The 26,635-nt window shown below is 43.8% G+C and overlaps 1 protein-coding gene across 16 annotated transcripts in view; it reads left to right on the top strand.

The window, feature by feature from the left end:
• RIMS1 (regulating synaptic membrane exocytosis 1) overlaps positions 1 to 26,635 on the top strand; it is an 871,728-nt gene that overhangs the window by 449,138 nt on the left and 395,955 nt on the right. For 13 of the 16 annotated variants that reach the window (XM_030199020.1, XM_030199021.1, XM_030199022.1 and 10 more), the window contains 2 exons: positions 10,157 to 10,282; positions 13,116 to 13,178. In XM_030199020.1, the coding sequence (XP_030054880.1) occupies positions 10,157 to 10,282; positions 13,116 to 13,178 (189 nt within the window). The remainder of the gene's footprint in view (positions 1 to 10,156; positions 10,283 to 13,115; positions 13,179 to 26,635) is intronic. The other 3 variants (XM_030199025.1, XM_030199031.1, XM_030199032.1) reach the window with 1 other exon arrangement.

Below are 26,635 nucleotides of genomic sequence, written 5' to 3' on the forward strand. Positions count from 1 at the left end.
AGAAACTAGAATGGGAGGAAGCGAGCCCTATGCTGTAGGAATGAAATATCTGTATGTGGTGAAAGTTGGAAGGGAAATGAAGCGCCTCCCAAATTAGAAAAGTAGTTTCAAGAGTTGCAGGATACAAACACTGATTCACAGTAACATAAATGACACCTTTCAAAGAGTCCTACCCCCTAATTTCCTTTTCTGATATGGACACAGAGAGAATGAACGCAGGTATAAATATACACACATGTTCTAACATTCCCACTCATGCAAGTATGCACTGACACACAAACACACACACACATACACACACACACACATATATATATATATATATATATATATATATATATATATACATGTGAAATCACACGCATATCATCCAGCAAAGATAATAATACACTAACATAGCAGATGACAGCAGATAAAGCCCAGTAAACACTAGGAAAGGGCTGTCATTTGAAACGAATGTCATGCACTGATAATAGTGCACCCTCTTAAAGTAGGTTAGTAGTTAGAGCAGGAAGCTGAGGCTCTTGGAATCCAGGTTCAAATCCTGCTTCCTCTGTGACTTTGGACAAATGACTAGTCTTTCATTACCTCATGTTTGAACTTAAGGTCTCATTTGCTAACTTTTATTAATCTGATTTAGCATTATACTCCATTATTGTCAGTGGGGTTATTTGCTAACCAAGGAGCACATTTATAAGAACGCCTATGTCCAGTGGTGTGCTGGTAAATTTTTAACAACAGGCTCTCTCCCCAGTCCACCTCGGCGCCCCCCCCCCCCCCCCCACCTCTGCTCCCCCCCAAAATTGCAGAGCTGGCTATAGCCCGTTGGGGGGGGGGGGCAAAACATTACTCTCTCCAGGAAAAAAAAAAATGATCCCAGGTTCCAATCTAATTCATGTTTAATATGGGATAAAATGCCATAAATAAGTAAATAAATATAAACTTTTAACGTTCAACACCTGATTCTCAAAGTGGACATATTCCAAACACTATAATGAAAATAAAATTATTTTTTCTACCTTTGTTGTCTGGTGACTTTGTTTCTCTGATCATGCTGGCCCAGCATCTGATTCTGCTGCTCTCTATCTGTTCCCTTGACTCCGTTTTCAGGGCTTCCTTTCCATTTATTTCTTTTCTTTCCTCCTTTCTTCTTCATTTCTGGACCTCCGCAGTCTTGACTGTACAGTGGATCCAGCTTCTGCCTATTTTCTCCATCCATGTGCAGTTTCTATCCTCACTTCCTTTTCCCTCATCTAATTTCCTTCCTCTATCTTCCCTCCATGTCTAGCATTTCTTCTCTCTCCCTTCCCTCCCCTCCATCCATGTCCAGAATTTCTCTTGCCCTCCCCTCCATCCATGTCCTGAAACTCTCTTCTCTCCCCTGCCCTCCTCTACCCATCCATGCCCAGTAATTCTCTTCTCTCCCCTGCCCCCTCTGCCCATCCATGCCCAGCAGTTCTCTCCCCTGCCTCCCTCTGCCCATCCATGCCCAGCAGTTCTCTCCCCTGCCTCCCTCTGCCCATCCATGCTCAGCAATTCTCTCCCCTGCCCCCTCTGCCCATCCATGCCCAGCAATTCTCCTCCCTCCCCTGCCCTCCCGCTCCCATCCATGTCTAGCGATGTCCTTCGCCCCCACCCTCCCCTCTCGCTCCCATCCGTCAGTTTCAATTACCTCCCTCGAAGCGCCACATTATTTAAGGCTCTGCTGCCCATCTCCAGCTGCCTTCCCTGCTTCTGAGGAGTTTGCGCACTTAGTCCCGCCTTTGCGGAAAAAGGAAATGACGTCAGAATGACATCAGAAGGCGGGACTAAGGGCGCGAACTCCTCAGAAGCAAGCAGGAAAGGCAGCTGGAGATGGGCAGCAGGGCTTTAAATATGGCGGCGCTTCGAGGGAGGTAAGTGAAACTGACGGATGGGAGCGGGAGGGGAGGGTGGGGACGAAGGACAGCACTAGACATGGATGGGAGCGGGAGGGGAGGTAAGCATGGTGCCCTCCTGCCATGCTTACCTCGTGCAATGGAGCCGGCTCACCCCAAACAACAACCGGCTCGCAAGAGCTGTCAAAATTTAACAAGTGGCTCTTGCGAGCTGGTGCGAGCCGGCTCCAGCACACCACTGCCTATGTCCAAGTAATTAAAAGCACCTATTTTATAAAAGCTTCTTGGGGTGGGAGTGGGGGGTCCAGATGCAGTGCCATTGAAGGAGGTGGTCCTGGCACAGGAATCACAGTTCCGATGTGACCCGTGATGTTGCAAGCTACCCTGTGGAGAAGGAGAGCTGACTTGAGCAATCTAGAAAGGCCCAGGCTATACTGAGGCCTGGGCCATAGAAAATATCGCCACCTATACGCGATATTGTTGTGGGTGCATGATGTTGTAATTAATGACGTCTCCACACACACATGCAAAGAGGTCAGGAGTTGGCCATGGACTCCATGAGTTTCCAGGAGCTTGCAGCAACTCTGAGCCATAAATTATTTAAAATTTCAAGTACCAGTGTGACCGGCTGGACCCAGGAAAGGTCCCGATTTGTGAGGGCACAGTTTTGCTGCATATTGAGCAGTCAGTGAATTCGTGTATGCACGTTCAAAAGCGCATTTGCTGCACAATGCCCCAGAGATTGCTGGGAGATTAAAGGGGGGGCTCTAAAAGCCCAGTCCTGACCTGATTTTGTTGCAAATTTTTGTGCATGCGTTTGGAGTCAGGGAGATTGGCAAGGATACCTGTCCAGTATAGTAAATATATAAAATAAAATTTTAAAGGTTACATGTTTTAATGGGTCAGTGAAGGTGCTGGAAGGCTGTTGATATGTGCTTTACAAAAACGCTGTTTGAGCTTGCAAGTTATAGGAATTGATCAGAGTTAAAAATAAAACTCACAAAAGTTTAAAAAGTGCAAATTCATGGACAGAAGTCATATTTAAGGGCTCCATACCTGAATTTTTGCAGTCTAATTAAAAAATGAAGCTTTAAACTGTGTGTTTTAATTAATTTTTGTGGCTTACAATGTAAGGGCAGATGTAAGTTAGCTTCTGATTGGCTGCACTGCTGCTGAGAGGGATTTGTTCCAAACAGCAATGGGGGGGAGGAGTCCAACAGCAGCATTTGAAGTGAGAATACTGTGCTGCTGAAGAGTGCTGTGCGAAGGTGTCTGTGAAAAAGAAAGTTTGAAACAATATTGAAAAGTTTAAGAGAAAAATAAATACAGAGAGGGACATTTTTGAGTTGATGTCTTAAGTCGGACTTTGGGTATTTTGCACTAAACCCCAGATTCTATGTATCACACTGAAATTTCCATGCTGAAATAAATGTTGAAATTGTCTTTTGCATTGAGTGTCACATGTATGATTATCTCCCAGTTGGTGAGATGTCATATGTGTGTGCCCGATGCAAAGAGCTCCCAGCTCTCAGAGAATGTGTCCGTTCTCTTGAGGCTAGAGTAGCAGACTTGGTGGAGCTGAGGGAGACAGAGAGGTACATAGATGAGACCTACAGGGGTGTTGTAGTCCCACCTTCAGTCTGGTAGCCCCTGTGCTACCTTGGAGGAGGGAGGTCTCCTAGAAGGAGAGCATTACCCTGGTGAAGTAGGAAGTATTCCTGTAGCCAGGATCTGCCCACCAGGGGATGTACTATCCTCTCGCACCGAGTGCTGACTAGGAGGGAAAGGTTAGGACAGCCATTGTAGTTGGTGATTCGATCATTAGGTATATAGATAGCTGGGTGGCTGGTGACTTGCCTGCCTGGTGTGAAGGTGGCGGACCTCAAGCTTCACCTAGATAGGATTTTAGATAGTGCTGGGGAGGAGCCGGCTGTCTTGGTACATGTGGGCACCAATGACATAGGAAAATGTGGGAGAGAGGTTCTGGAAGCCAAATTTAGGCTCTTAGGTAGAAAGCTCAAATCCAGATCCTCTAGGGTTAGGGTTACCATATGGCTCCAGAAAAAGGAGAACACATTGATCCAGTCCGGGTTTTGCTTCCATTGAAAGCAATGGAAGTAAAACCCAGACTGGCTAAATCTGTCCTCCTTTTTCTGGAGCCATATGCTAACCCTATCTAGGGTAGCATTTTCTGAAATGCTACTGTAATCCTAAAGGGTTAAAATAATCTTAACTGGGCTCTTCCAGAGGAAAAAATGAGGGTTTTATAGTGACATCACTATGGGACAACAGCTGAGCAAGCGGAGACCTGGTTGTCCTGGCAACGGGCATGCTGGCAGTTGAGAAGGAGCTGAAGCAGAAGAAGGAGAGGGTGTGTGCTGCAGTGTGTCTGAGATTGACTGACAACTGTGGTGAAATTTAAGTCATAAATAGAAAGTATGAGGAGTTGAGAGAGAGGGAGGGAGAGGAATTGTTGAGTGAGTGTGAATCCTTTCCCTAAGAGCTAGAGATCATTCTCTCTTTGGGATTGAGGATTAGGAATATTAGGTTCTGTATGTCTGAGGGTTACAGGATACAAATGTTGGAAGGGGTTGCATGTGAATTAGTGGTGTATTAAATGTACAGGGGTACAATCCTGACTCAGACTTAATTAAAGGATGAACCAGTACTAAAGTATCTATGAATGGGAGAAAGTCTGGAGAATAGAATGTTAGGGGAGCAAAAGTGTAGAGGGAGAGTGCTGCAGCAGGGACAAGTGTGAGGGCGCTTCAAGGCTGCTCCTGTTAGAATAGGGTAACCAAGTGAGGTTAGGATCTAAAAGAGAGGGCACTTTATTTGAATTTCATTTTGACTAGCAAAAAGGCCACAGTTTTGATCGGATAAATGTAATTTTACACACAGGAAAGTGCTACCTAAGGATAGGGAGAGAGGGTATTGCCTCCTGTTCATTTTGTTAAGGTAGGTTTAGGAAGAAGAAGAAAGGAGTCCTACAGTGCTGGCGTTTGGAGAAGTTCTGTGCCCCCACGCAAGAGAGGTTTTCATCTACACCGTGGAAGAGACTGAGTTAAGTGTATTTCTCAGCTAAGAGACATTTGCATCACCACTAAAAAGAAAAGATGCTTACCTGATGATCTAGCTGGGGAATAAGTTTCCGTTGTCTGAAGTGAATGGTCCTGTAAAACAGAATAGGTTGCCAAAGAATCAAATTCTTCATGCATTAACAATAAAAAAAGACAACTACTGAATTCACTGACAGTAAAGGGTTACAAAGTTAAGAGGTTGTATAAGAGGAACAGGAATACGTATCTGATGTCTGTGGCATAGTTCCACTCAGGGGCGTAGCCAGCCTTCCGTGGGAGAGGGGTCCAGAGCCCGGGGGGAGGGGGCACATTTTAGCCCTCCCCCCGGCGCCGCCCCCCCACCGCCGACATTGCCGCCCCCCCTCCCGCCGCGAACCCGCCGCCGCTGCAGCCTACCTTTACTTTTGCTGGCGGGGGATCCCACTCCCCGCCAGCCGACGTCTTCTTCTTAGTCGCTTCCCGCTCTTCAATTTGTTTGCTGACGTCCTGCACGTTGTACGTGCAGGACGTCAGACTCAGAGAACAGAACTGTTCTCTGAGTCTGACGTCCTGCACGTACAATTACGTGCAGGACGTCAGCAAACAAATTGAAGTGCAGGAAGGACTGAGAAGACGTCGGCTGGCGGGGAGTGGGATCCCCCGCCAGCAAAAGTAAAGGTAGGCGGCGGCGGGGGCGGGTTCGCCGGGAGGGGGGTCCTGGGGTGAATCTGCGGGGGCCCCGGCCCCCTCAGGCCCCACGTAGCTACGCCACTGGTTCCACTGGTAAAGAAAGTTACCCTGTGAGAAAGCAAAAAGGCAAAAAAAAATGATAAGGGTGACACTTGTTAATCTCGTATAGTTACAAGTTGTCAAAAGAAACTAACTGAATTGGGAAAAAGAAACATAGTAGCTTAAGTGTTTAGGTCAGTGATGGCGAACCTATGGCACGCGTACCAGAGAGGGCACGCAGAGCCCTCTCCTTTGGCACACGCGCCATCGCTGGTCCGCCCACTCTCCCTCCTTCCCAGCATCAGGCCTGCATCCTGCCTTCCCTCCAACCAAACAAGCAACCATCAACCCACCCGCCCGTCCTCCCTCCCTCCCTCCCAGCACCAGGAACCCCCCCCCTTCTCCTCTTAAATTTTAAAAGCATACCTCTTCGGAGTTCATTCAGGCGGCGTGCGTCAGCAGCGGCAGTGAAGCGCGTGTTCTTCACTCGGCGCTCCCTTTCTGTATCTCAGCTTGAGATACAGAAAGGAAGGCGTGCCGAGCGAAGAACACGCGCTTCGCTGCCGACGCACGCCGCCTGAATGAACTCCGAGGAGGTACACTTTTAAAATTTAAGAGGAGAAGGGGGGGGGGGTTCCTGGTGCTGGAAGGGAGGGAGGGAGGACGGGCGGGCGGGTTGATGGTTGCTAGTTTGGTTGGAGGGAGGGCGGGAGGCAGGCCTGGTGCTGGGAGGGAGGGAGGCAGGCCTCGTGCTGGGTGCTGCTGGGTGGGAGGGGGGCCTGATGTTGGGAGCTGGGTGGGAGGGAAGCCTGATGGTGGGTGCTGGGTGGGAGGGAGGCCTGGTGTTGGGTATTGGGTGGGAGGAAAGCCTGATGGTGGGTGCTGGGTGGGAGGGAGGCCTGATCTTGGGAGCTGGGTGGGAGGGAAGCCTGATGGTGGGTGCTGGGTGAGAGGGAGGCCTGGTGTTGGGTGCTGGGTGGGAGGGAGGCCTGATGGTGGGTGCTGGGTGGGAGGGAAGCCTGATGGTGGGTGCTGGGAGGGAGGGAGGCCTGATGGTGGGTGCTGGGTGGGAGGGAACCCTGATCTTGGGTGCTGGATGGGAGGGAGGCCTGATGGTGGGTGCTGGGTGGGAGGGAAGCCTGATGGTGGGTGCTCGGTGGGAGGGAAGCCTGATGGTGGGTGCTGGGAGGGAGGGAGGCCTGATGTTGGGTGCTGGGTGGGAGGGAAGCCTGATGGTGGGTGCTGGGTGGGAGGGAGGCCTGGTGTTGGGTGCTGGGTGGGAGGGAGGCCTGATGGTGGGTGCTGGGAGGGAGGGAGGCCTGATGTTGGGTGCTGGGTGGGAGGGAACCCTGATGGTGGGTGCTGGGTGGGAGGGAACCCTGATCTTGGGTGCTGGGTGGGAGGGAGGCCTGATGGTGGGTGCTGGGTTGGAGGGAAGCCTGATGGTGGGTGCTCGGTGGGAGGGAAGCCTGATGGTGGGTGCTGGGAGGGAGGGAGGCCTGATGTTGTGATTTGGACGTACTGCAGACAAATTGCATAGACAGACATTTTCAAAACGGGTCGATTTGGATGTTTTGAGAAGAAATTCATCCAAATGTTGCTTTATGACACTTTTTGGACATTTTTCTCTTTTGAAAATGAGCCCCAGAGTGTCTGTTAACTGTGTGAAAGGAAGAAAATAGATTTTCTTTAAGAATTTTCTTTTGGAAAAGTAAGTTCTATCAGGAGGTGTTTATTAAGATCAGCCAGATAATAACTTGATTTTGATAGTAAAGGGACCTTTAAAAAATATTTCCTGAAATCTGTAATCTTAAGGTTTATCACTTTGATTGTGCTTTGTCGGCATTGCCGCGTGGGAATCACTAGTGCAGCTTGATAAAAGAGGCCTTAAGAAATGGTAGTTTTATGGTTTAAAGAAACTTGAACCTGATAATTTGGTGTTGTCTGAATAGATCTCAGTTATTAAAATAACTTAAGCAGGTCAGAATTTTTCCGGCTTTAGCTAAAGAGACTCAGAAGAGGAGGAAAACTTCTCTTGATGAGGGCTACTGTTCTTCATTTGGGGGGGGGGGGCACTATTTTTCCTTAAATACCCGTGTAAATGTGTGATTAAGTGGAAATCTTTGAAATATATTTTCTTTAAACTTTCTCAACTATCTAGGTTTTTGAGTGGCAAGAGGATGGACACTAGTTCACCAGTTAGAGATGCTGCGATGGAATCTTAATAGTTATTACTGATGTACACCTATGCTATTGGTTACTTTATCTAAGTGATTAATGATTTAGGGGAGGGGGAGGTTTATTTGTTTCCATCCTCTTTTTCCTTTTAAATTTCCATTGAATCTTACCCCACTGTGTTGTGGACTATGTAAAAGATTGGGTAATTATCCCTTTTTCTTGATCAAAATAGGAGGAAATATTTTTCACTCAAAGAATAGCTAAGCTCTGGAACTCATTGCCAGAGAATGTTTGGTTACTGTATCTGGGTTTTAAAAAGGTTTGGACAAGTTCCTGGCGAAAATGGCCATAGTCTGCTATTGAGACAGACATGGGGAAGCCACTGCTTGCCCTCGGATTGGTAGTATGGAATGTTGCTACCATTTGGGTTTCTGCCAGGTAAGGACTCTCGCGCTAACCATACACTAATCAGTTGGTGCACGGTAATGTAGCTGCACTATCTGATTAATGCTGGGCACACCTACTCTCTGCCCCCTAAAACTCTATATGTGCAGTAAAGAATTTGAAGCTGCAGCCTGAGAGAGAGCCGTCTGGGCTCAAAAGGAGATCGGGCTAGTGTTGTCTCAGTTCCATCTAAGATAACTATGGCTTCTATTTTTGAAGAGCGTAAAAGCAGAATATTGATTGTTTTAAAAAATGTTTTGAAAAAAATTAGTTTTCTTTAAAATATAAAAAATTATATTTGCTATAAAAATTTTTTAAATGGCCCTTAAAATTTAAAAAAAGGGTGGAGGGGACCGATGATCAAATAAGTGGTTTGGCTGCTGGTGAAGTATCGATGATACAAAGCAGGGCCAGTTTATAAACTATTTCCAGTTAGCCTCCACTGTTGAGGCAAATGTCCTTTGATAATCTGATACATAGCCTAGGATATTTGCATACTTGGTTTTGGGTGCTGCTTTGTTTGAATATTAATTGATTTCACCCTTGCTTGGACATTTTGAGATAATGTTAGCACACCCTAATTGCTGCATTAAAACTTTGTGCCACACTCTATATATGGTGCCTAAAAATTTGGTGCTGAAAAATACTCGCGTAAATGATATTCTATAATCCGTGCCTAAAGTTTGGCACAATTCATAGAATGCAAATACAATTCTGTAAATATATGTGTAACTGAAAGCCACACCCCCATTCTGCCCCAAAACACCCATGACCTTCTATATCTGCACCTATTTTGTTTGGACCACACGTAAATTAAAGGCACAGTTCCTGTGCCCAATTTTACATGCATTGGTCCCAATTAAATCTAATTAGTGCCAATAATTGCTTATTAAAAAGCCAATTATTGGCACTAATTGGCTTGTTATTTGATTAAATTGTGCGCACAAATTGGAAACATGCCTAAATTTGCACACACAATTTTTGGCAACTTTTCTAGAATCAGAGGAATTATGTGGAAATTTTCCTGTTAGGGATGTGGTATAGGCAGGGAATAGTCAGGGACTGCACCTTACAGGTAACACAAAACTCATTATTACAAGTTAATAATCATTGGTCTGCATTAACTGTAGGTTACTATCCCCCAAGCTGTGGTAATGCACCCAGTATTTGATACAGAGATTTTATACCTAACATCGTAACCCAGAAAGGCAGTATATCAAATCTCATCCCCTTCTCCTTTCCCGTCCCTTTAATTTTGGACATCAGTGCACCTTAAATAGGCTCCCAATAGTGCTGTTCCAATGTAATGATATATACCTCAGGAGCTTAGCCTAGAATGGGTGGCAGAGCTGGTGGTTGGGAGGCGGGGCTAGTGCTGGGCAGACATATACGGTCTGTGCTGGGGCTGGTGGTTGGGAGGCGGGACTAGTGCTGGGCAGACTTATACGGTCTGTGCCGGGGCTGGTGGTTGGGTGGCGGGGATAGTGCTGGACAGACTTATACGGTCTGTGCCAGAGCCGGTGGTGGGAGGCAGGGATAGTGCTGAGCAGACTTATATGGTCTGTGCCAGAGCTGGTGGTTGGGAGGCGGGGTTGGTGGTTGGGAGGCGGGGATAGGGCTGGCCAGACTTATACGGTCTGTGCACTGAAGAGGACAGTACAAATAAAAAAGTAGCACATATGAATTTATCTTCTTGGGCAGACTGGATGGTCCGTGCAGGTCTTTTTCTGCCGTCATCTACTATGTTACTATGTTACCTCTTATACTGTAACACATCTAGTTCAATGATCATGAATAATATGATGAAATTATATTAACTTTGTTGAGGATGAATACTATTATCAATTTACTTACATCAATCTTTTCTAGGAGTTTAGATGAAATTCATCAAATGAGACGATCTCGTTCTCCAACTAGACACCATGATGCCTCCCGAAGTCCAGTTGATCGCAGATCCAGAGATATGGATAATCAGTATTTATCTGATCAAGAAAGGTACATTTTGTTCAATTGAAGAAACTAAAGAAGAAAGATTTATGTCTAATCTTAAACGTATTCTTTCCTACTATGCTTTAAATGAATAGTGCACAGAGCAAATGCTATATGTCACATGTTGCATAAATTGAAAAAAGAGAGTAGGTCTTAAGGGAATAATAGTGAAACTCTAAAGATAGCTTGCTCTTTCCATCTCCTGATCTAATACGAATACGGTCCACTCTTTCCCACATATGAGAGAGGGCAGTTTTCAAACCATATTATTACTTTAGTAAGAAGACATAGAGGGTTATTTGTAATATAACGTTCAAATGACGTCAGAGACGTTTATCAAAAAACGTCCAACGTACTAGGGCTATAATCAAAAAAATAAATAAATTGGCTCAGAGAATCGAAACTACCACAAATAAACATCTACAAGTAACATGTCCTGGAAGAGAGGTAAAAAAATGTCTTTGTTGTTCGAAAATATACTACGTAAAACATGCATCTGAAAACGTCAGTGACATATTCCCGTGGTAGCATCTAGACGTTCCCATGACGTGCAACATGTCTATATATAGCTCTGCACTTGGAAGAATGTCCCAGACAGAGTAAACATGTCCCTCAGGAGAGAGTCGAATTACTCTGTCCAAGAGACACAGCTCCTGGTGTGCCTGTGTCTGAGGCACAGGAGGCTCCAAGTATCACCACCACCTGCCCCCCAGAAATATCTCCCTGTGAGCCTGGAGACACATAAGATACATCTTAGCAAGGTAAGTGTCCAGCATTGCCCCCTGGAGCACAGAAGCAGTCATATAATATACACTGGTTGCCGTACATGTTATCGCAGTCTCATCAATACAGTGTGTTGTGGTGTGTCCCATTCATCATTAATCTTGTGACATCATTAAACATGTGACATCAGATAAATAAGGAAATGAGAGGAAAAATGGCATTGATGAAATCTGAATGTATGCCAAGTCTACAAATTATGCCTGTCACAAAACACCTAGCCACCCACCTGGGGTTACCCACAGCCACTTAGAGGATCTATCCCCAGCACGGTTCAGGCCCGCCTGCACCTGCCACTTGTGCTCTACACTAGCATCCTCCTCCTACCGACTGGGTCCCAACTGCCTCTGGGCAAGTCTCCTCTCAAATTATCCTCAGTGATTTCTAGGTTACTGGGGCCACATTCCAAGTGGTCCCACAGTTCCTAGAAAGCACCCACAGACCCAACACACAAACCACCAGGATTCTTAGTCCAGACAAGCAGAGGCAATAAACTAAAAATGTTTATTGTCATGAAAAATATTGAACAGTGAACCATTAAAACAGGTGAAACAAAAACAGCACATAATAACAGGTAACTGAAAAATGGATCAAGTATAACACTATCTAAACATTTGTTTACTATCTAAATAGTACCTGGGGAGATCAGGAACATATAGCTGCTCACAGGTTATCAAATTATAACTGTTCACAGGGTCTCGGCCAAGAGATCTTTCTCTCTTTTCTTCCTGGCTAAGACTGAAGAGAAAGCCATTACATTCTAGATGAATTTGAGCTCCTGGGTGTCACAATGCCCCCCCACCCCCCCACACACACACACAACCATGCCAAGCCATAGACCTACACCACTTCCCCCCTTATCCTGGTCCCCTCATTCATAGTGCTTGGACCGTTGGCAGCAGCTCCCTCTGATGGCCACATACACACCATCGTTACCCCACTGCCTATCCCTGCACAGGCCAACATGCAATCCCCATCCCCATGGCCACCTCAGCTTTCATACCACCTTTACCAATGTAATGCATCCTCCTCCTGGGCCTCCCCCCCATCTGCCTGTTACCATCTGTCACAGCCTATGTGATAAGCATTCCACAACTGGTATGAAAACATGATAGGCAAGAAGGTCTGTCATCTGAACCCTATCTGTACCAACTTATGTGTTGTAGGCACTTTGGAGTGCACTGGGAGGGTGAAACACTCCAGCACTGGTACTGGTGAATCAGCCGTAAAAAACCTGCACTTATCTAGTGCATGAGGGAACATCTTCACTGCCAAAGTACCACTTCCAGAGCACCCCTATAACACCTTTATTCTAAATCAAATAACACCTTTATTCTGAATCAAGGACTGAGGAAGCAACTACCCTTCTTCCAATGAGCCCGCTAACCCTACATGTGTTGCACCTGAGATGACATAGAAAGGAATGGGGGGAGGGGGCCCTTTACTCCCCCTCCTCTAGACACCAATAACAAAGGGCTTGGTGTGGTACACATAACAACCTATGTAGCACAATACAGCCTCAATAGCAGGGCAAATAAAACAGTTTTACAAACACCCACTTTGGGGCTTGAACCCACAACCCTGCATTTGGAGTAGCTCCTCTGATCACAGTGCTTCCACAGTGCTATCTATTTGGAAATTATGATTGTTTCTTTGTAGCTGTGGGTTTGTTTTTTGATATAATTACATTCATTTACTCTTCAGTGTTTGTTTGTATAGATATTCACAATTGATCTTTTTAAAAATCTAGGTGTCAGCATTTATGCCAGCTATAGGGCTGATGTAAGTGATTGTGCCTTAAATATATGTGTGTTTTCTGCCACTTGCACTGGTATTCTGTAAAGAAAAATAGGTGCCTATTTAGAATAGGCTTGAAATAGGCACCTGCATACCCTCTTATCCTAGGTGCTCTGTTATAGAATTACCCTCACACAGTACCTTAGATTAGAAGCTGGGGTTACTTTGTTTTCCATTAGCTGATAAACCCATAAATCATATGTAAACTAATTCCTTGTGCTTTTTTTTTCTGTTATACTCACTATATATCCTTTTCGTGCAGTGAGTTTTTGATGCTGCCTAGAGCAAAGCGAGGCCGAAGCGCAGAGTGCCTACATACCATCAGGTAAATACTGGTTCGTTTCTGATTAACCTTTTTTTTTTTTTTGCAGTAGGCAGGGTGTTACCTCTTTTCCTTGCCATTATCTTTATAGTCTTGCTAATTATATTGGGCATTGTTTCTCTAATTAAAATTCAACTTTGATTTTTTAGCATTTTTTAATGTTAAACAATATCAGCTAGCATAGTAACTGTTGGGTGTTTTATTCATGGGTTTTCTCTCATTTGCAAATAGGGGAATGATTAGTACATAGGACCATTAATAATGGATTATTAAAATTTACATCTGCGATTTGAAATAACATTCATAATAGTGCCATATACAATCTCTTTTACTTGCAATGAAGTACCTGTCTAGTCACAAAGAATCTGGTCTTTGCATGGCAGTATTAAATCTATTATTTTTAAAAATCAAGTTCTTGCAGTTTTCTCTTGTCTCTTCCCTTTTTTTTATTTTCATTGATTTATTCCTTTTATTCTTAAGTGTTTTATGTTAAATAACAATTTTTGTAAGGTCTTATTCAGTGAGACGTGAGACTGGTATCATGCAAACATTAAACTGGATAAGGGCTACATTTCTTAGCTAAGATTAGCATTTTCTTATGTTGTATTTATTGATTACCTTTTGCTGAAAACAGCTGTGGCTTGGACTTTGTTCAAAGTAGATGTAACATGGTGTTTACATGGTGTTTAAGGCCAATGTAACATTATGTATTTAGATGGTTTTACTTTCACCAGAAAACATAGGTTGCATTTCTCTTCAATATGCCTTACTTTGTACTATTTAGTATTATTATTGAACTATGGTCATGTTTATCATAAATGTTATTGTATGGTTTGTCAGGCAACTTTAAATGTCAAAATAATAGTGAAGTTCCATTTGATTTAGAGTGATTAGGTCAGAAATAAAATATCCAGGTTGGGACATTCACAGTTTGAAGCAAAGCTTGAGTGGAGCTTGAGCCTGGTAAGTAAGCAGCTAAGGCTAGGACAGCAAAAAGATTGTCCAAAATATAGCTGTGGATCTTATAGGGGACCAGTTTGCATATTGGCCAGTGCCCAGTTAAATTCCAGGTAGTAGCATTAAGGCTTTTAGGGCCCCCTGGTACCGATCCCCCTCCCGCCTCTGAACATAAATCAAGCCCTATTATTAGGCTTCAATTTGCTGTTTCCACATTTATCTCATTTACTGTATATTTGATCATTTTACTATTGTTATGCTGTTAACAGAATTGTAAGTTTTATATTAAACTGTACCTGCTGTATACCGCTTTGGGTAAATATCTTCATAAAGGCACCTAATAAATCCCAATAAATAAATAAATGTATCCTCTGCTTGGGCTGGAACCTTCCCAGCAGGCCCTCCCTTTTCTAGGCTTAAGACGTTTTTTGTTGTAGGCCAGGCTTTCTGGGAGTTGTAGTTTTTCTCCACTTTCTTTTTTTAAAGGAAAACCACCATATCTTCTATACTTTTTAACTTTAACAGGTAATCACGGTCCCATTACTCTCCTCTGTGTTACCCTCGTGACAGAGCATAGCCTGTACCTGTCACAATGGTAATGCAGAAAATATAATCAGGCATAGGAACAGTTCATTCTGCAATCTTTGGTTAGCCACAGGATAGATTACAGCTTGCAACAGTCACTCGTTGAGTCTCTGCAAAGGCTGAATATTCCATTCAAGGTAAACTGGTATGGAAGGCCATGTGGAGGGGCATAATTGAATGTCGCCGGCGAAATAGGTCACTGGCGATCTATTGTGGCGGTGGCGCAACAGCTAGCCGGAACCGTATTTTCGAAAAAGATGGCCGGCCAAATACGGTTTAGCCCGGCCAAATGCCAGAGTTCGCCGGGTTTGAGATCGCCGGTTTTGTTTTTCAGCGATAATGGAAAGAAATGCCGGCCATCTCAAACCCAATGAAATCCAAGGTATTTGGTCATGGGAGGAGCCAGCATTTGTAGTGCACTGGTCCCCCTGACTTGCCAGGACACCAACTGGGCACCCTAGGGGGCACTTCTAAAAATTAAAAAAATAAATACAAATAGCTCCCAGGTCCATAGCTCCCTTACCTTGGGTGCTGAGCCCCCCAAATCCCCCCCAAACCCACTCCCCACAACTCTACACCATTACCATAGCCCTTATGGGCAAAGGGGGGCACCTACATGTGGGTACAGTGGGTTTTGGGGGGGTTGGAGGGTTCAACACTTACCACCACAAGTGTAACAGGTAGGGGGGATGGGCCTGGGTCCAGCTGCCTGAAGTCCACTGCAACCAACAAAAACTGATCCAGGGACCTGCATACTGTTGTCAGGAAGCTGGGTATGACATTTGAGGCTGGCATAGAGGCTGGCAAAAAAGTGTTTCATTTTTATTTTTTTAGTGTGGGAGGAGGTTGGTGACCACTGGGGGAGTATGGGGAGGTCATCCCTCATTCCCTCCGGTGGTCATCTGGTCAATTGGGGCACCTTTTTGAGGCTTGGTCATGAAAATGAAAGGACCAGTAAACCCGGCAAAATACTGCTTAACGCTGCTTTTTTTTCCCATTATCCGCGAAAGCCGGCCATCTGGTAGCCACACCCATGCCCACCCATGTCCCGCCTTTGCTTCGCCGCCGACATGCCCCCTTGCACTTTCGCTGGCGTGGCGATGGGAAAGCGGCGATGGTGTCAAAAACACGGCTTTCAATTATACCGATTTTGCCGCTTTTGCGAAATCGCCAGGCATCTCCCGATTTATGTCGGAAGATGGCCGGCGATCACTTTCGAAAATAAGCCTGATAGTGTCTGAAATCTGTGGAATGTCTTTAACAGATGCAAAGATGTTTTTAACCTAAACGTCCAAAAACTAGTATAATTATATTTTTCCCTGCTTGAGGGGTGATGGCTGGAGCACCCAATCAAAATATGTGCACTTACAAGAAGGTGAAAAAACGTTATTGCTGGTGTAAGAAGAGGGTGAGAAAAACAAATATGTTTTTGTTCTTGCAATGTTCTGATATGTCTCCTTCTCCCAAGCTCTACTGATAAGTGTTATTCTTGTATACCATCCTGAGAAAGCTCTTCAGTATAAAAATATATGGAGAGAAAAAAGTCATGCTGTTAGTGCAAGAAGTCATGCTAGATGTTAGTATAGGCCTTATAAGCCCCATGAACCTTTTCAGGCCTTATGGGCCTTATGAACCTAACTTCTACTAAAGCCTTTTGAACCTAACTTCCACTAGTATAAGCAGGACAGCTTTATCCTGCATCCCTCCATCTCTGGGAAGTGGAGCTGGCAAAAATGACCTATGCATCATAATATACATCGAAAAAGCAAGTATAGCTTGAGTAAAATAATCAGTCCTAAGACTGTGTAGGCTAATAAAAAAACTAAAGATAAACAATTCTAGAATGTTACTTGATTAATAATTGTAACTTCTGCATGCATTTTTCTATAGCATATCTGTATACATATCTATGCAGTTACATATTTGTGGTTACACTGATTATCAGATCCAAAACGTCAGTATAAGTATTTCACTCTGTTGCAATGGTACTAATACTAAATGAGCATTATTCAAATGGTCTTCTTTGCCATACACGGCCTTATCACACTGATGTGTGTAAAGTAATAGTTTCAGTCTCATTTCAGTACAGGATACTGGTCTTGCATAGAAGCATATTTCTGTTGCACATGGAGACCTATGTGAATGTGTTTAAGGTCAATTCTGTTGATCTATTCTGCAATAGAGAGATGTTGCTGTTGCAGGATGTTATCAGTGTCAGCCCAGGTTATCAAGATGCTGACCATCAAGTGGGAGGATCTGCATGCTTGCAGGATAGGTTTCCTTTCTCACAGGTGAGTAGCAATAGGGACAACAGTATATAGACCATAAGATATTGTCACAAACAAAATTTCCTTTCCTGTCATCACCACTTGTCACTGTAGCATTATATAAAATTTCCATTGTACCAAAAGTCTATTCTGCTTGAATATTAACACTTGTGCTTGTTCACCCCAAAATGTCCTCTACCACCCCTGTGGTATTTGTGTTTTTCTGTTTATCTCTCCCTATCAGGAAATGTAAGCTCTGGGGTGGTGTGGCACTTACCCCTGCCTGCCTTTCACGCCCCTCACCTGGTTCAGGAAGTCACTATCCTGTAGCATGCCATGCCTAGAGTCTTGTGAGTGTTTACTTCCTGGTTGCTGCACTTTCCTTTTATAGCTGTAGATGGGGTCCTGACAGATGACCTCACCTCCTGGATAGGGATATATAAGGAAGTGCTCTACACTTCTTCAGTGCTTCAGCAACAGGTTTCCAGAGTTATCCCTCTCCAGTGTTCATTGCCTGGCCAGTTCCTGTTTCCAGCCTGGCTTGTTCTAGCCTTGTTTGTTCCTTCTTTCATCCCTGCTTGTTCCAGCCTTCCAGTCCTGCCTGTTACAGTCCTCCAGCCTTGATAGTCTAGCTACTCCCTGCCCTCAACTCAGGCCAGCCCCCACAGGCTCTTTTAAAAGTAGTGGAGGAGTGGCCTAGTGGTTAAGGTGGTGGACTTTGGTCCTGGGGAACTGAGTAACTGAGTTCGATTCCTGGCACAGGCAGCTCCTTGTGACTCTGGGCAAGTCACTTAACCCTCCGTTGCCTGCCACATTGAGCCTGCCATGAGTGGGAAAAAGTGTGGGGTACAAATGTAACAAAAAAAAACAAAACCAAAGAGCTCTTTTAAGAGCCAACCTCTAGACAGCCCCGTCTTATTCCAGCCAGTCTGCTAGGTAGTTCCTAGTCATACACTTCAGCCAGTCTGAGTCAGGTCCTGCCTTCTCCATCTCCCAGACTCTGCCAAGTGGTTCTGTCAGCAACCGTTGACAAGGGTCTGCGTGGCGCTTATGCCACACAGGTAGAGCCAACCTCATCATGGACCAAGGGCTCTCCTTCTCCAACTGTGACACTGTCTCTGGGCTAGTATAATTTTACCCTTCCTCTCTTTCCTGGAGAGTTGTTGAATTGATGACACAAATGGGTATTGTTCTTGTCTCCAGAGCCTGGATTTCAAGTTCTGAGGATAGTAAACCCATACGCTTCAAATATGGTATGGCTTCCCCAAGTTGACAATTGTCAGCCTTTCATAGTGTGTGAGGGCATGTTCTGGCATAAGCACTCTTACTGAGTCTTCTCAGACAGTTCTGCTACCCATGGCTGGCAGGCAGTGTAGGAGATCCAGGTGATCTCAAGATCAGTGGCCCATTATTGCATGGCCAGTTCAGTGAAATAACTACATGGTCAGTTCAGTGAAATAACTGTGACAGCCATCATCCTAATTTATTTATTTATTAGGATTTATTTACCGCCTTTTTGAAGGAATTCACTCAAGGCGGTGTACAGTAAGATTGAAGTGATGATGGAAACTTTGTTGTATGGCCAGTTGTTAAGGCTTCTCTTTTTCCACATGCCCAGTTCTTACAGGAGACTATGTGGATATCAAATGTACTACTGCTACTACTTATCATTTCTATAGTGCTACTATATATACACAGCGCTGTGCACTAAACATGTAAGAGATGGTCCCTGCTTGACAGAGCTTATAATCTAATCAAGACAGACAAACAGGACAAATAAGGGATACGGGAATTCTCCGAGGACAAGCAGGCTGAGTTTTTCTCACAACTGGGTCGATGTCTGCGTCAACCTGGGAATCGGCATTTGCAATAGCAAAAAGAAAAAAATTTGCCAGAGCCTTCTGGTGCGCGTGCAGCACGCACTGCGCATGTACGGACTTACTTCTCACCCACCGCACGACCACGCTCCTCAATTTTCTTTCTTCCACTCAAGGAGCAACAGTTTTTTTCGGTGCCCCCTTTCTAGTACCCGGGAAAGAGCCTTCACAGATTTGAAGTGTTTTTCTGCTTCGGTTTTTTGTTTTCATTTTGTTAAAAACAAAAAACAAAACTTCATTCCTTTAAATTCTTAGATTATTTTTTCCTAGTTGAAGTTTCCTTTGTTTTTCGCAGCAGCCCTTTTTCTGTATCTATGTTTCTATGATTGAGCCTTCCTGAGGTCAAGGAGAAAACTGAAAAAAGCAAGTTAGTCTTATAACTTAGCAGCATTTTCTACTTATTATATTAATTTTTTTAGACTAAAGAATTGACTCTACATTTACCAAATCCACAATTGCAATCCTTGGTCTTAAGTAGACTTGATAATTGTAATATGCTGTATCTGAGTATTACAAAGACATGATTTAAAGCACTTCAGATTATTCAGAACTCAGCAGCAAGGAAGATAACTGGTGGTAGTAGATATGAACAAATGACACCAAAGTTAAAATAACTGCATTGGTTACCAGTGGTATTTTGGATACAATACAAGGTTGTGATTGAAATATACCAATGTGTATTTTCATCAGTACCTTTGTACATGAAACAGATAATTCAGTTTTATAGATCACCATGACAATTGAGATCAGATACGGAAAGGAAGGTACTTGTTCCACATTTGAATAAAATACATTATGCAGAGACATCAGCAAGTTCCTTTTCAATTGCTGGATCGCTATTGTGGAATAGTGTGTCTGGATATGTACGATTTTGTATTTCATTACAAAAATTTAAGAAGGTATTGAAAACTTATCTTTTTGTACAGGTATTCTTTGATATGTAACCTCTAGGCTTAGAGAATCAGATTGTGCAGGTTTTCTTTTGATATATAATCCTCAGGCTTTGACAAGTATACTATACATTGTATAAATCTCTGGATAGGATTAGTAAATGATAAATTTGTATGATAGTTTTGTCTTTTGTTTGGTAATATTTTATTTGTTTTATTATTTCTTATGTTTTATTGTAAGCCACTTGGTTTCAGGCAGGATATAAGTTTTTAAAATTAATAAATAATAAATAAATATCCATTTGACTATAGGCTGGCCTGACTTCACTGGAATTGGCTGGTTGCCAGTTCTATGCTTTGTTTGAAAGAGAGCCTAGTCAGGGACTGGCAGTTACTTCTCTGGAGGTGGATACATGCTCTGTGTTTCAAGAAGTTCTCAGGACCCAAACTCCACAGAAATGCACTTGTGATTCTTGTTCTGCCACAGCCTTCCAAACAGGTAGAAAAAGTGATGGTCAAAGCCAGAAGGATGCTTGAGTGCATAAAAAGAGGGATGGCCAGCAGGAAAAAGGAGATGATAGTGCTATTGTGTAAGTCTCTGGTGAGGCCCCATTTGGGGTACTGTGTTCAGTTATGGAGACAGCAACTACGAAAAGAAGTAAACAGGATGGAGTCAGTCCAGAGGGCAGCTACAAAATTAGTAAGTGGTGTGGAACACAAAAAATATAGGGACAGGCTTATGAACCTCAACATGTATACGCTGAACGAAAGGCGGGAGAGAGGAGATATGATAGAGATGTTTAAATATCTCAGGTGCATTAATGTACAGGAAGTAAGCTTTTTTCAACTGAAGAAAAACTCTGAAATGAGGGAGTGTACAATGAAGTTGAGGGAATAGGCTTAGGAGTATTCTAAGAAAGTATTATTTCACAGAAAGAGTGGTGGAAGCGTGGAATGGCCTCCCAGAGGAGGTTGTGGAGTCGAAGACTGTGTCAGAATTTTAAAAGGCATGGGATGAGCACGTAGGATTGCTTAGGAAAAGGAAATGTTAGGGGTTACAGAGGATGGGCAGACTGGATGGGCCATTTGGCTTTTATCTGCCGTCATGTTTCTATTTTTTTCTGTTTCTAACCTCCAGGTGTCTCTGTTGCTCAGTTTTGCAACTTCTAGTTCAAAAGGTAGTGTGCATGTGGCCTGGTGCCTGATGCTGCATCCTGTCTTTTGGGTCATCAATTAAACTGTCTCTTCTGCAGGCTCACATAAGGTAGGATTCAACAAGGACCACACCCAATTAGTGATGGACTTACAGTAGATGTGACATTGTCCATCTGTGGTATCTCCTGGGTCATCTGTCCTCTCCCTATGCATCTTCATGTTGGCAAATTTGTTCTGTTCTGGGTGGAGGGATAACAATTGGGGTCTATTCTACAGAGTTTGTCTCAGTCTGCATCATAGAACATGACTCATTTTCTTCCCTGTTAGTGTTCCATGAATTCACAGGGCTGTCATAACTTGTAAAGGATCATATGGGTATAGATCTTGTGCTGCTCTCAAAGGTCATACTGAGGCAGGGATCTGCCTCCCTCTCATTGTATAGGGAAGGGAATTTTCCATTGCCTTAAATCAGGGAACAGCCCACCCCCTGCTGTGACTGTACTCCTGTCTTGGATTTGTTTGCTTTTTGACAGTTTTCTTCCCTTAGCTTAAGTAAAACTGCATTTGGCTGTTAGTTAGAAAGCTTCCTATTAACCCTTGCCTTTTACAGATCACTGCTTTTCTGTTGTGTGCCATGTCACATCCCCCTTAGTTTTTTTCTTTCTCATTAACAACTCATGGTTCGAGTAACTTGTGAGTGCACGCCCATCTCTTCTAGCTGTCCCAGCAAACGTGTGATCTCTAACACTGAAAATCCTTATGTCCCAGTTATGCATTGTTTGTTTGGGTGACCTGATATTGTATTTGTGTTGTTTCTTTTTGAACAACTTTGTGTAGTTGTACTTTTAATTTTTGCCTGTTTTTATGATTATGTTTGTTTTTATTGGAATCTACCTTGGATAAAGGCAGAAAGAAATAAACTAAATTAACTTAAACTAGCATGCTCAAAAGTGTGCCTCTTAGGTGGCCTGGAGTGTGTTTAAAGATATGTGCTCGCATTCCTGCAGCGAAAGCTACCACCATGAAATTGTGCAGGCTTGTAAACTGCTGCCTGAATTCCCATCTCCTGGCTTCCCATCCTCCTCAATGTTACTAGGATCTGTCCAAGCTTGCTGTGTGGCTGTAGTTATCCACTGGACTAAAGATTGTGCCTCATTTGCTTGCAAATCTTTTAATGTTTGTCTCAGTTGTAAGCAGGGTACCTCTAAGTGCAGCCAAGGATAGAACAATCTCCTCCAGCCACAGGCTTCCGGTACAGTCAAGAAATAAATGTCCACCCGCAACTTCAATCTTAAAGACTTTATTCCATGCAGGCTTCTAGTAGACCTGATACACAGTTCCAACAGCAGCATTCACCTTCAATCTTAAGCACATATAAGCCACCTGAAAGTGTGTGGCAAATAGTCCCCTTTAAGCAGTAGGCTATCAGCACATATCAGGATTCAATACTGGCTCACAGTCAGCTCCAGTCGGGGCTGTTTATCCAGTGCACAATAAGCAGTAGTTCAATTCCAAATAGAAGCAGTTCATTCAATTCATCATCACAGTTAAATCACAAAGCAGCAGTTTCTACCTTCCACTCTCTGTACCTTCAGGAGAGTTCAATACTTTAGGGACTCCGCATACCCAAAGGATTTCACCCTGCATCAGCTTCACTGGTAAATTCAATACTTTAGGGACCTCCCTTACCCAAGGATTTTAAGCCTGCAAATACCTATGGGACTTCCTCACACCCCAAAGGATTTCAGCCTGCTTCAGTACTTTAGGGACCTCTCTTACCCAAGGGTTTTCAGCCTGCAACTGCTTCTCTCCTGTGGGACTCCTTCCCACCTGCCTAATCAATCCCTGGCTTCTGCTCTCACAAGCAATCATTCTCCTTCCATTAGCTTCCCCCACACCCATACCAGTTGAGTTAAGCATTAGACTAATGATGGGTTCCTGCACACAGGGTTTCCTAACTCTCTTTCCCCCTAGTGGCAGCCCATCTACACGTCCTGTCAGCTTACACCCATGTCTTTCCCCATTGCAGCTAGGAGTCCAGTCCGGGTTCCTCATCTCATCCCCTGGCTCCTTGCCTGCAAGGCCTTCTAGGACTTGTATTTCAAGCTGACACTGCCTTAACCCAACTATCCTGGATGTGACTTTATCACACAGTGTAGGATGTAAACTTCCCATCTCCACCATTTTAATTTGAATAGAGTCATCCCCTTCATCCCATAATCTAACTAAGCACCTCAAAATTCCTTTAACTGGCTTTTGTCCAAATTGTTTATTTATATCCAGCAGATCTGCCTGTGTAAAATCTCTGATTGTAAGAGTCTATGTAGCTCAACCCCCCCCCCCCCCCCCCCCCCCCCCCACACACACACCAGCTTTCCCTTTCTGCTTTTCCTAAGTGGTCTCACAGCACATTCAGTTTTTATTTATCGGAGTCTAAAATGAAATCCTCTTCCCCTTGAATCTGTGAGGTTTCTTCTCTAAATATATGTGTCCTAATTTGGAGTAAGAATTATGGCTTTGACCTGCAGAGCACTGGCATGTTTATACTTAATCCCTTGTCTCTGCTTATGGTATGTATTGATCACTCAGCAAGTTAAAGCTGCACATTTATCCTGTAGCTCTGAAACTCTCTGTGTTTTCATTTCTAACACTTCTCTGGAGAACATATTAGTGTTTTTCAGGGTCTGAATTTTTTGCTCTGAGAGTTTCTTCTGACCTTACCTAACAGTCTCATCAACATTCTGAAGAGCAGTAAGGAATAGCCATCCCAATTTCACTGCTACATTTCTCTCCTCTTTCCCTCTTTTGTCCAAGGCCAAAGTTTCTATAGCAGTTTTAACTCCAGCACGAGAAACTTTGGTATCAAACTTAGGCCAGGCTGTGGAGCATGCTCAATTTCCCACAAGGTCTGCTACTGTAGTCTGTTGTCCGCAGTTGGACCACCCAGGCAGGCGGCCTCCCTCCCTTTTAATTTGTTGCTTTGTACTTACTCTAATTTTAAACATGGGTATATGTGGCAAACTATCTATAAGGATTGCAAAACTGCAGAAGTAGCAAGAATAATAACAGAAACCCTAAAATAACTGCACACAATACATCAGGGTTCTCTAGCCAATCTTCAAAAGTTAACTCAGTTGGTACATTCACAGCTGTAGCATTCACACAGGTTATTTAGAAAATCCCATGACTCTAACACTTGATCCCATGATCTGGTCTGCTAACAGCTGTTGGCAGTACTACTTAGTTCTTTAGCATTTCCATGTGAGAAACTACAGCGAAACACATGAACGCACAAGAATTAGATATGTAACGCAGGAAATATCAGGCTTAGGAACAAGTCACTCTGTAATCTCCTGTCAACCACAGGACAGGTTACAGCTCTCAGCAGTCTTGCTGAGTCTGAGCAAAGGCTTCAGATTCCAAGTAAGGCAAAATAGGCATGGAGAGTCACACACTGTGTGAAATCTGCAGAAAGTCTCTAACAAGTGCAACGAGGTCCCTAACCTAAACAACTAAAAACTAGTACAATTATAATTTCCCCTGCTTGAGGGGTGCGCTGGCTAGAGCACCCACTCAAAGTTTGTGCACATTTAAGGGGAAAAAAACTTTATTACAGGTGCAAGAGGAGGGTGAGAAAGATGAATATGTTTTAGTTCTCACAATGTTTTGATATTTTGACTTCTCCCAAGCACCACTGATAACAGTTGTATGCTTGTTTGCCATCCCGAGAAATCTCTTCAGTACAAATATAAGTGGAGAGAGAGAAAAAAAGGGAAAATTAAGTTATGCTGTTAGTGCAAGAAGTAATGCTGTTAGTATTGGCTTTACAAGCCCTTTGAAACTTGCAGGTCTTATGGGCTTTATGAACCAAACTTTCACTAAAGCCTTGTGAACCCAATTTCCACTAAAAAAAAAGCAGAACAGTTTTATCTTGCATCACCTGGTTCATAGACCTCCTCGTCCTTGGGATAATGCTAAAAAAAACCCAACCTTTATCAGTGACCATGTAAGACACCACTAGTCGTGAGAGAACTGTCAGGCGATTTTAACCTACGTTTGAAAGATGTTGTCGACTTCAAAGTATCCTCATTCTTTTTTTTTATGGATGACTTAAATTTAGTAAAAATTACTTCAGCTACTACATATACAGGAGGATACCAGTTTGATGCTATTTCCCTCATGCTCAAAACCGGGCTTCTCTATTATTGATGTGTGTGATACTTCTTCCATAATTTGGTCTGATTGTTCTTTGTTGGCATTAATGCTACCATTGATGATTCCCTCCAAATTTTCTTTTCTCTTTATGAAAATTTTTACAAGAGCGACTGTTGCTGCTGTGCTTAAAGATTGTAGTTTAAATTCCTCTTCTGATCAATTATTGATTTGGGATAACCTGTTAACAGTGATTCTGGATCAGATAGCCCTGTATAGGTGGTCTACAATGACTAAAAGAATAATCTCTCTTGTGTATTTCTGAGTACTTGAAGATAAAATCAGATGACGCTGTATAGAGAGATGATGGAAGGATTCTGGAAAACAACTTGTAAAGCTGCAATGGTGCAAATATAAGGTTTATAAAATAGCAATCAGAGAGACGAAGCATTCCTATTTTTCTAAAGTGATTGTAAAAGGGGATAATGACTTCAGAGAATTGTTTAAAGTAGTTAAAAGATTGGTTAAGTCAGGTTTCTCTAATGTTGTGGTTTCTGCTTTAGAAGCTTTTGTGTTTGAGGCATTTGTTCAGCAGAAGTTTGCTGATCTACATAGCTCTAATTCTGCTCCTTTCAATTATGTGAATGGGGCTATTAGTAGTTTAGAAATGGATGATAGTAAGTTTCATTGTGATATAGTCCACTTGCTTATGGGAGAGGTTCTCTTCTATCATGGTGTACAGCGCTGCGTGTGCCTTGTAGTGCTATAGAAATGATAAGTAGTAGTAGTATCTCTCTGTTAGAATTTCGACACTTGGTAAATAAATTTGCAGAAAGTACATGCATGGTAGATCTTTGCATCTGGGGTTCTACCAGATACTCTGCCAGAAGAGATTATACTTTGGTTGGCATTTTCTTAGGTGGTCAGTTCTCTGAACCCCTTGGTCAGATTGTTGTGAGTTCTCTGCTGAAACCAAATAGCAAGGGATCTCAAGTTTGTGCTAATTATTGACCTGTGGCCCATATTCTTGTCATATTCTTGTCATTCCTCCCCGTGAACTCCGCTCACTGGACAAGTCTCTCTTGTCGTCCTCCTTCTCCTCCACTGCTAACTCCAGGCTTCACTCCTTTTCTCTCGCGGCACCTTATGCCTGGAATAGACTTCCTGCACCTATACGCCTATCTCCATCTCTACCTGTTTTCAAATCTATGCTGAAAACCCACCTTTTCACTGTTGCTTTTAGCTCCTAGCCACAATTGCCCTCCCCTTGTCTCTTCCTCCCTTCTCACCCATTACTTCCCTCACCCGTAACTGTCTTGTCTGCAGTGGCGTACCAAGGTGGGGGATTTCCGCCCCGGGTGCACGCCACTGGGGGGGTGTCGCTCGCCTGTCCGCTACGTTCGTTCTGTGCTCCCTCTGCCCTGGAACAGGTTACTTCCTGTTCCGGGGCCAGAGGGAGCATGGAAACGAAGTGAAGAGGTGCACGGCGCACCCCCCCCAGCGGCGTGCACCCAGGGGGGTTCTTTTGCCGGGGGGGGGGGTCACGCTGCACCCAGGGGGCGGGGCGCATCAGCAAT

Source organism: Microcaecilia unicolor, chromosome 3, assembly GCF_901765095.1.
Source record: "Microcaecilia unicolor chromosome 3, aMicUni1.1, whole genome shotgun sequence".
Classification (NCBI taxonomy): domain Eukaryota; kingdom Metazoa; phylum Chordata; class Amphibia; order Gymnophiona; family Siphonopidae; genus Microcaecilia; species Microcaecilia unicolor.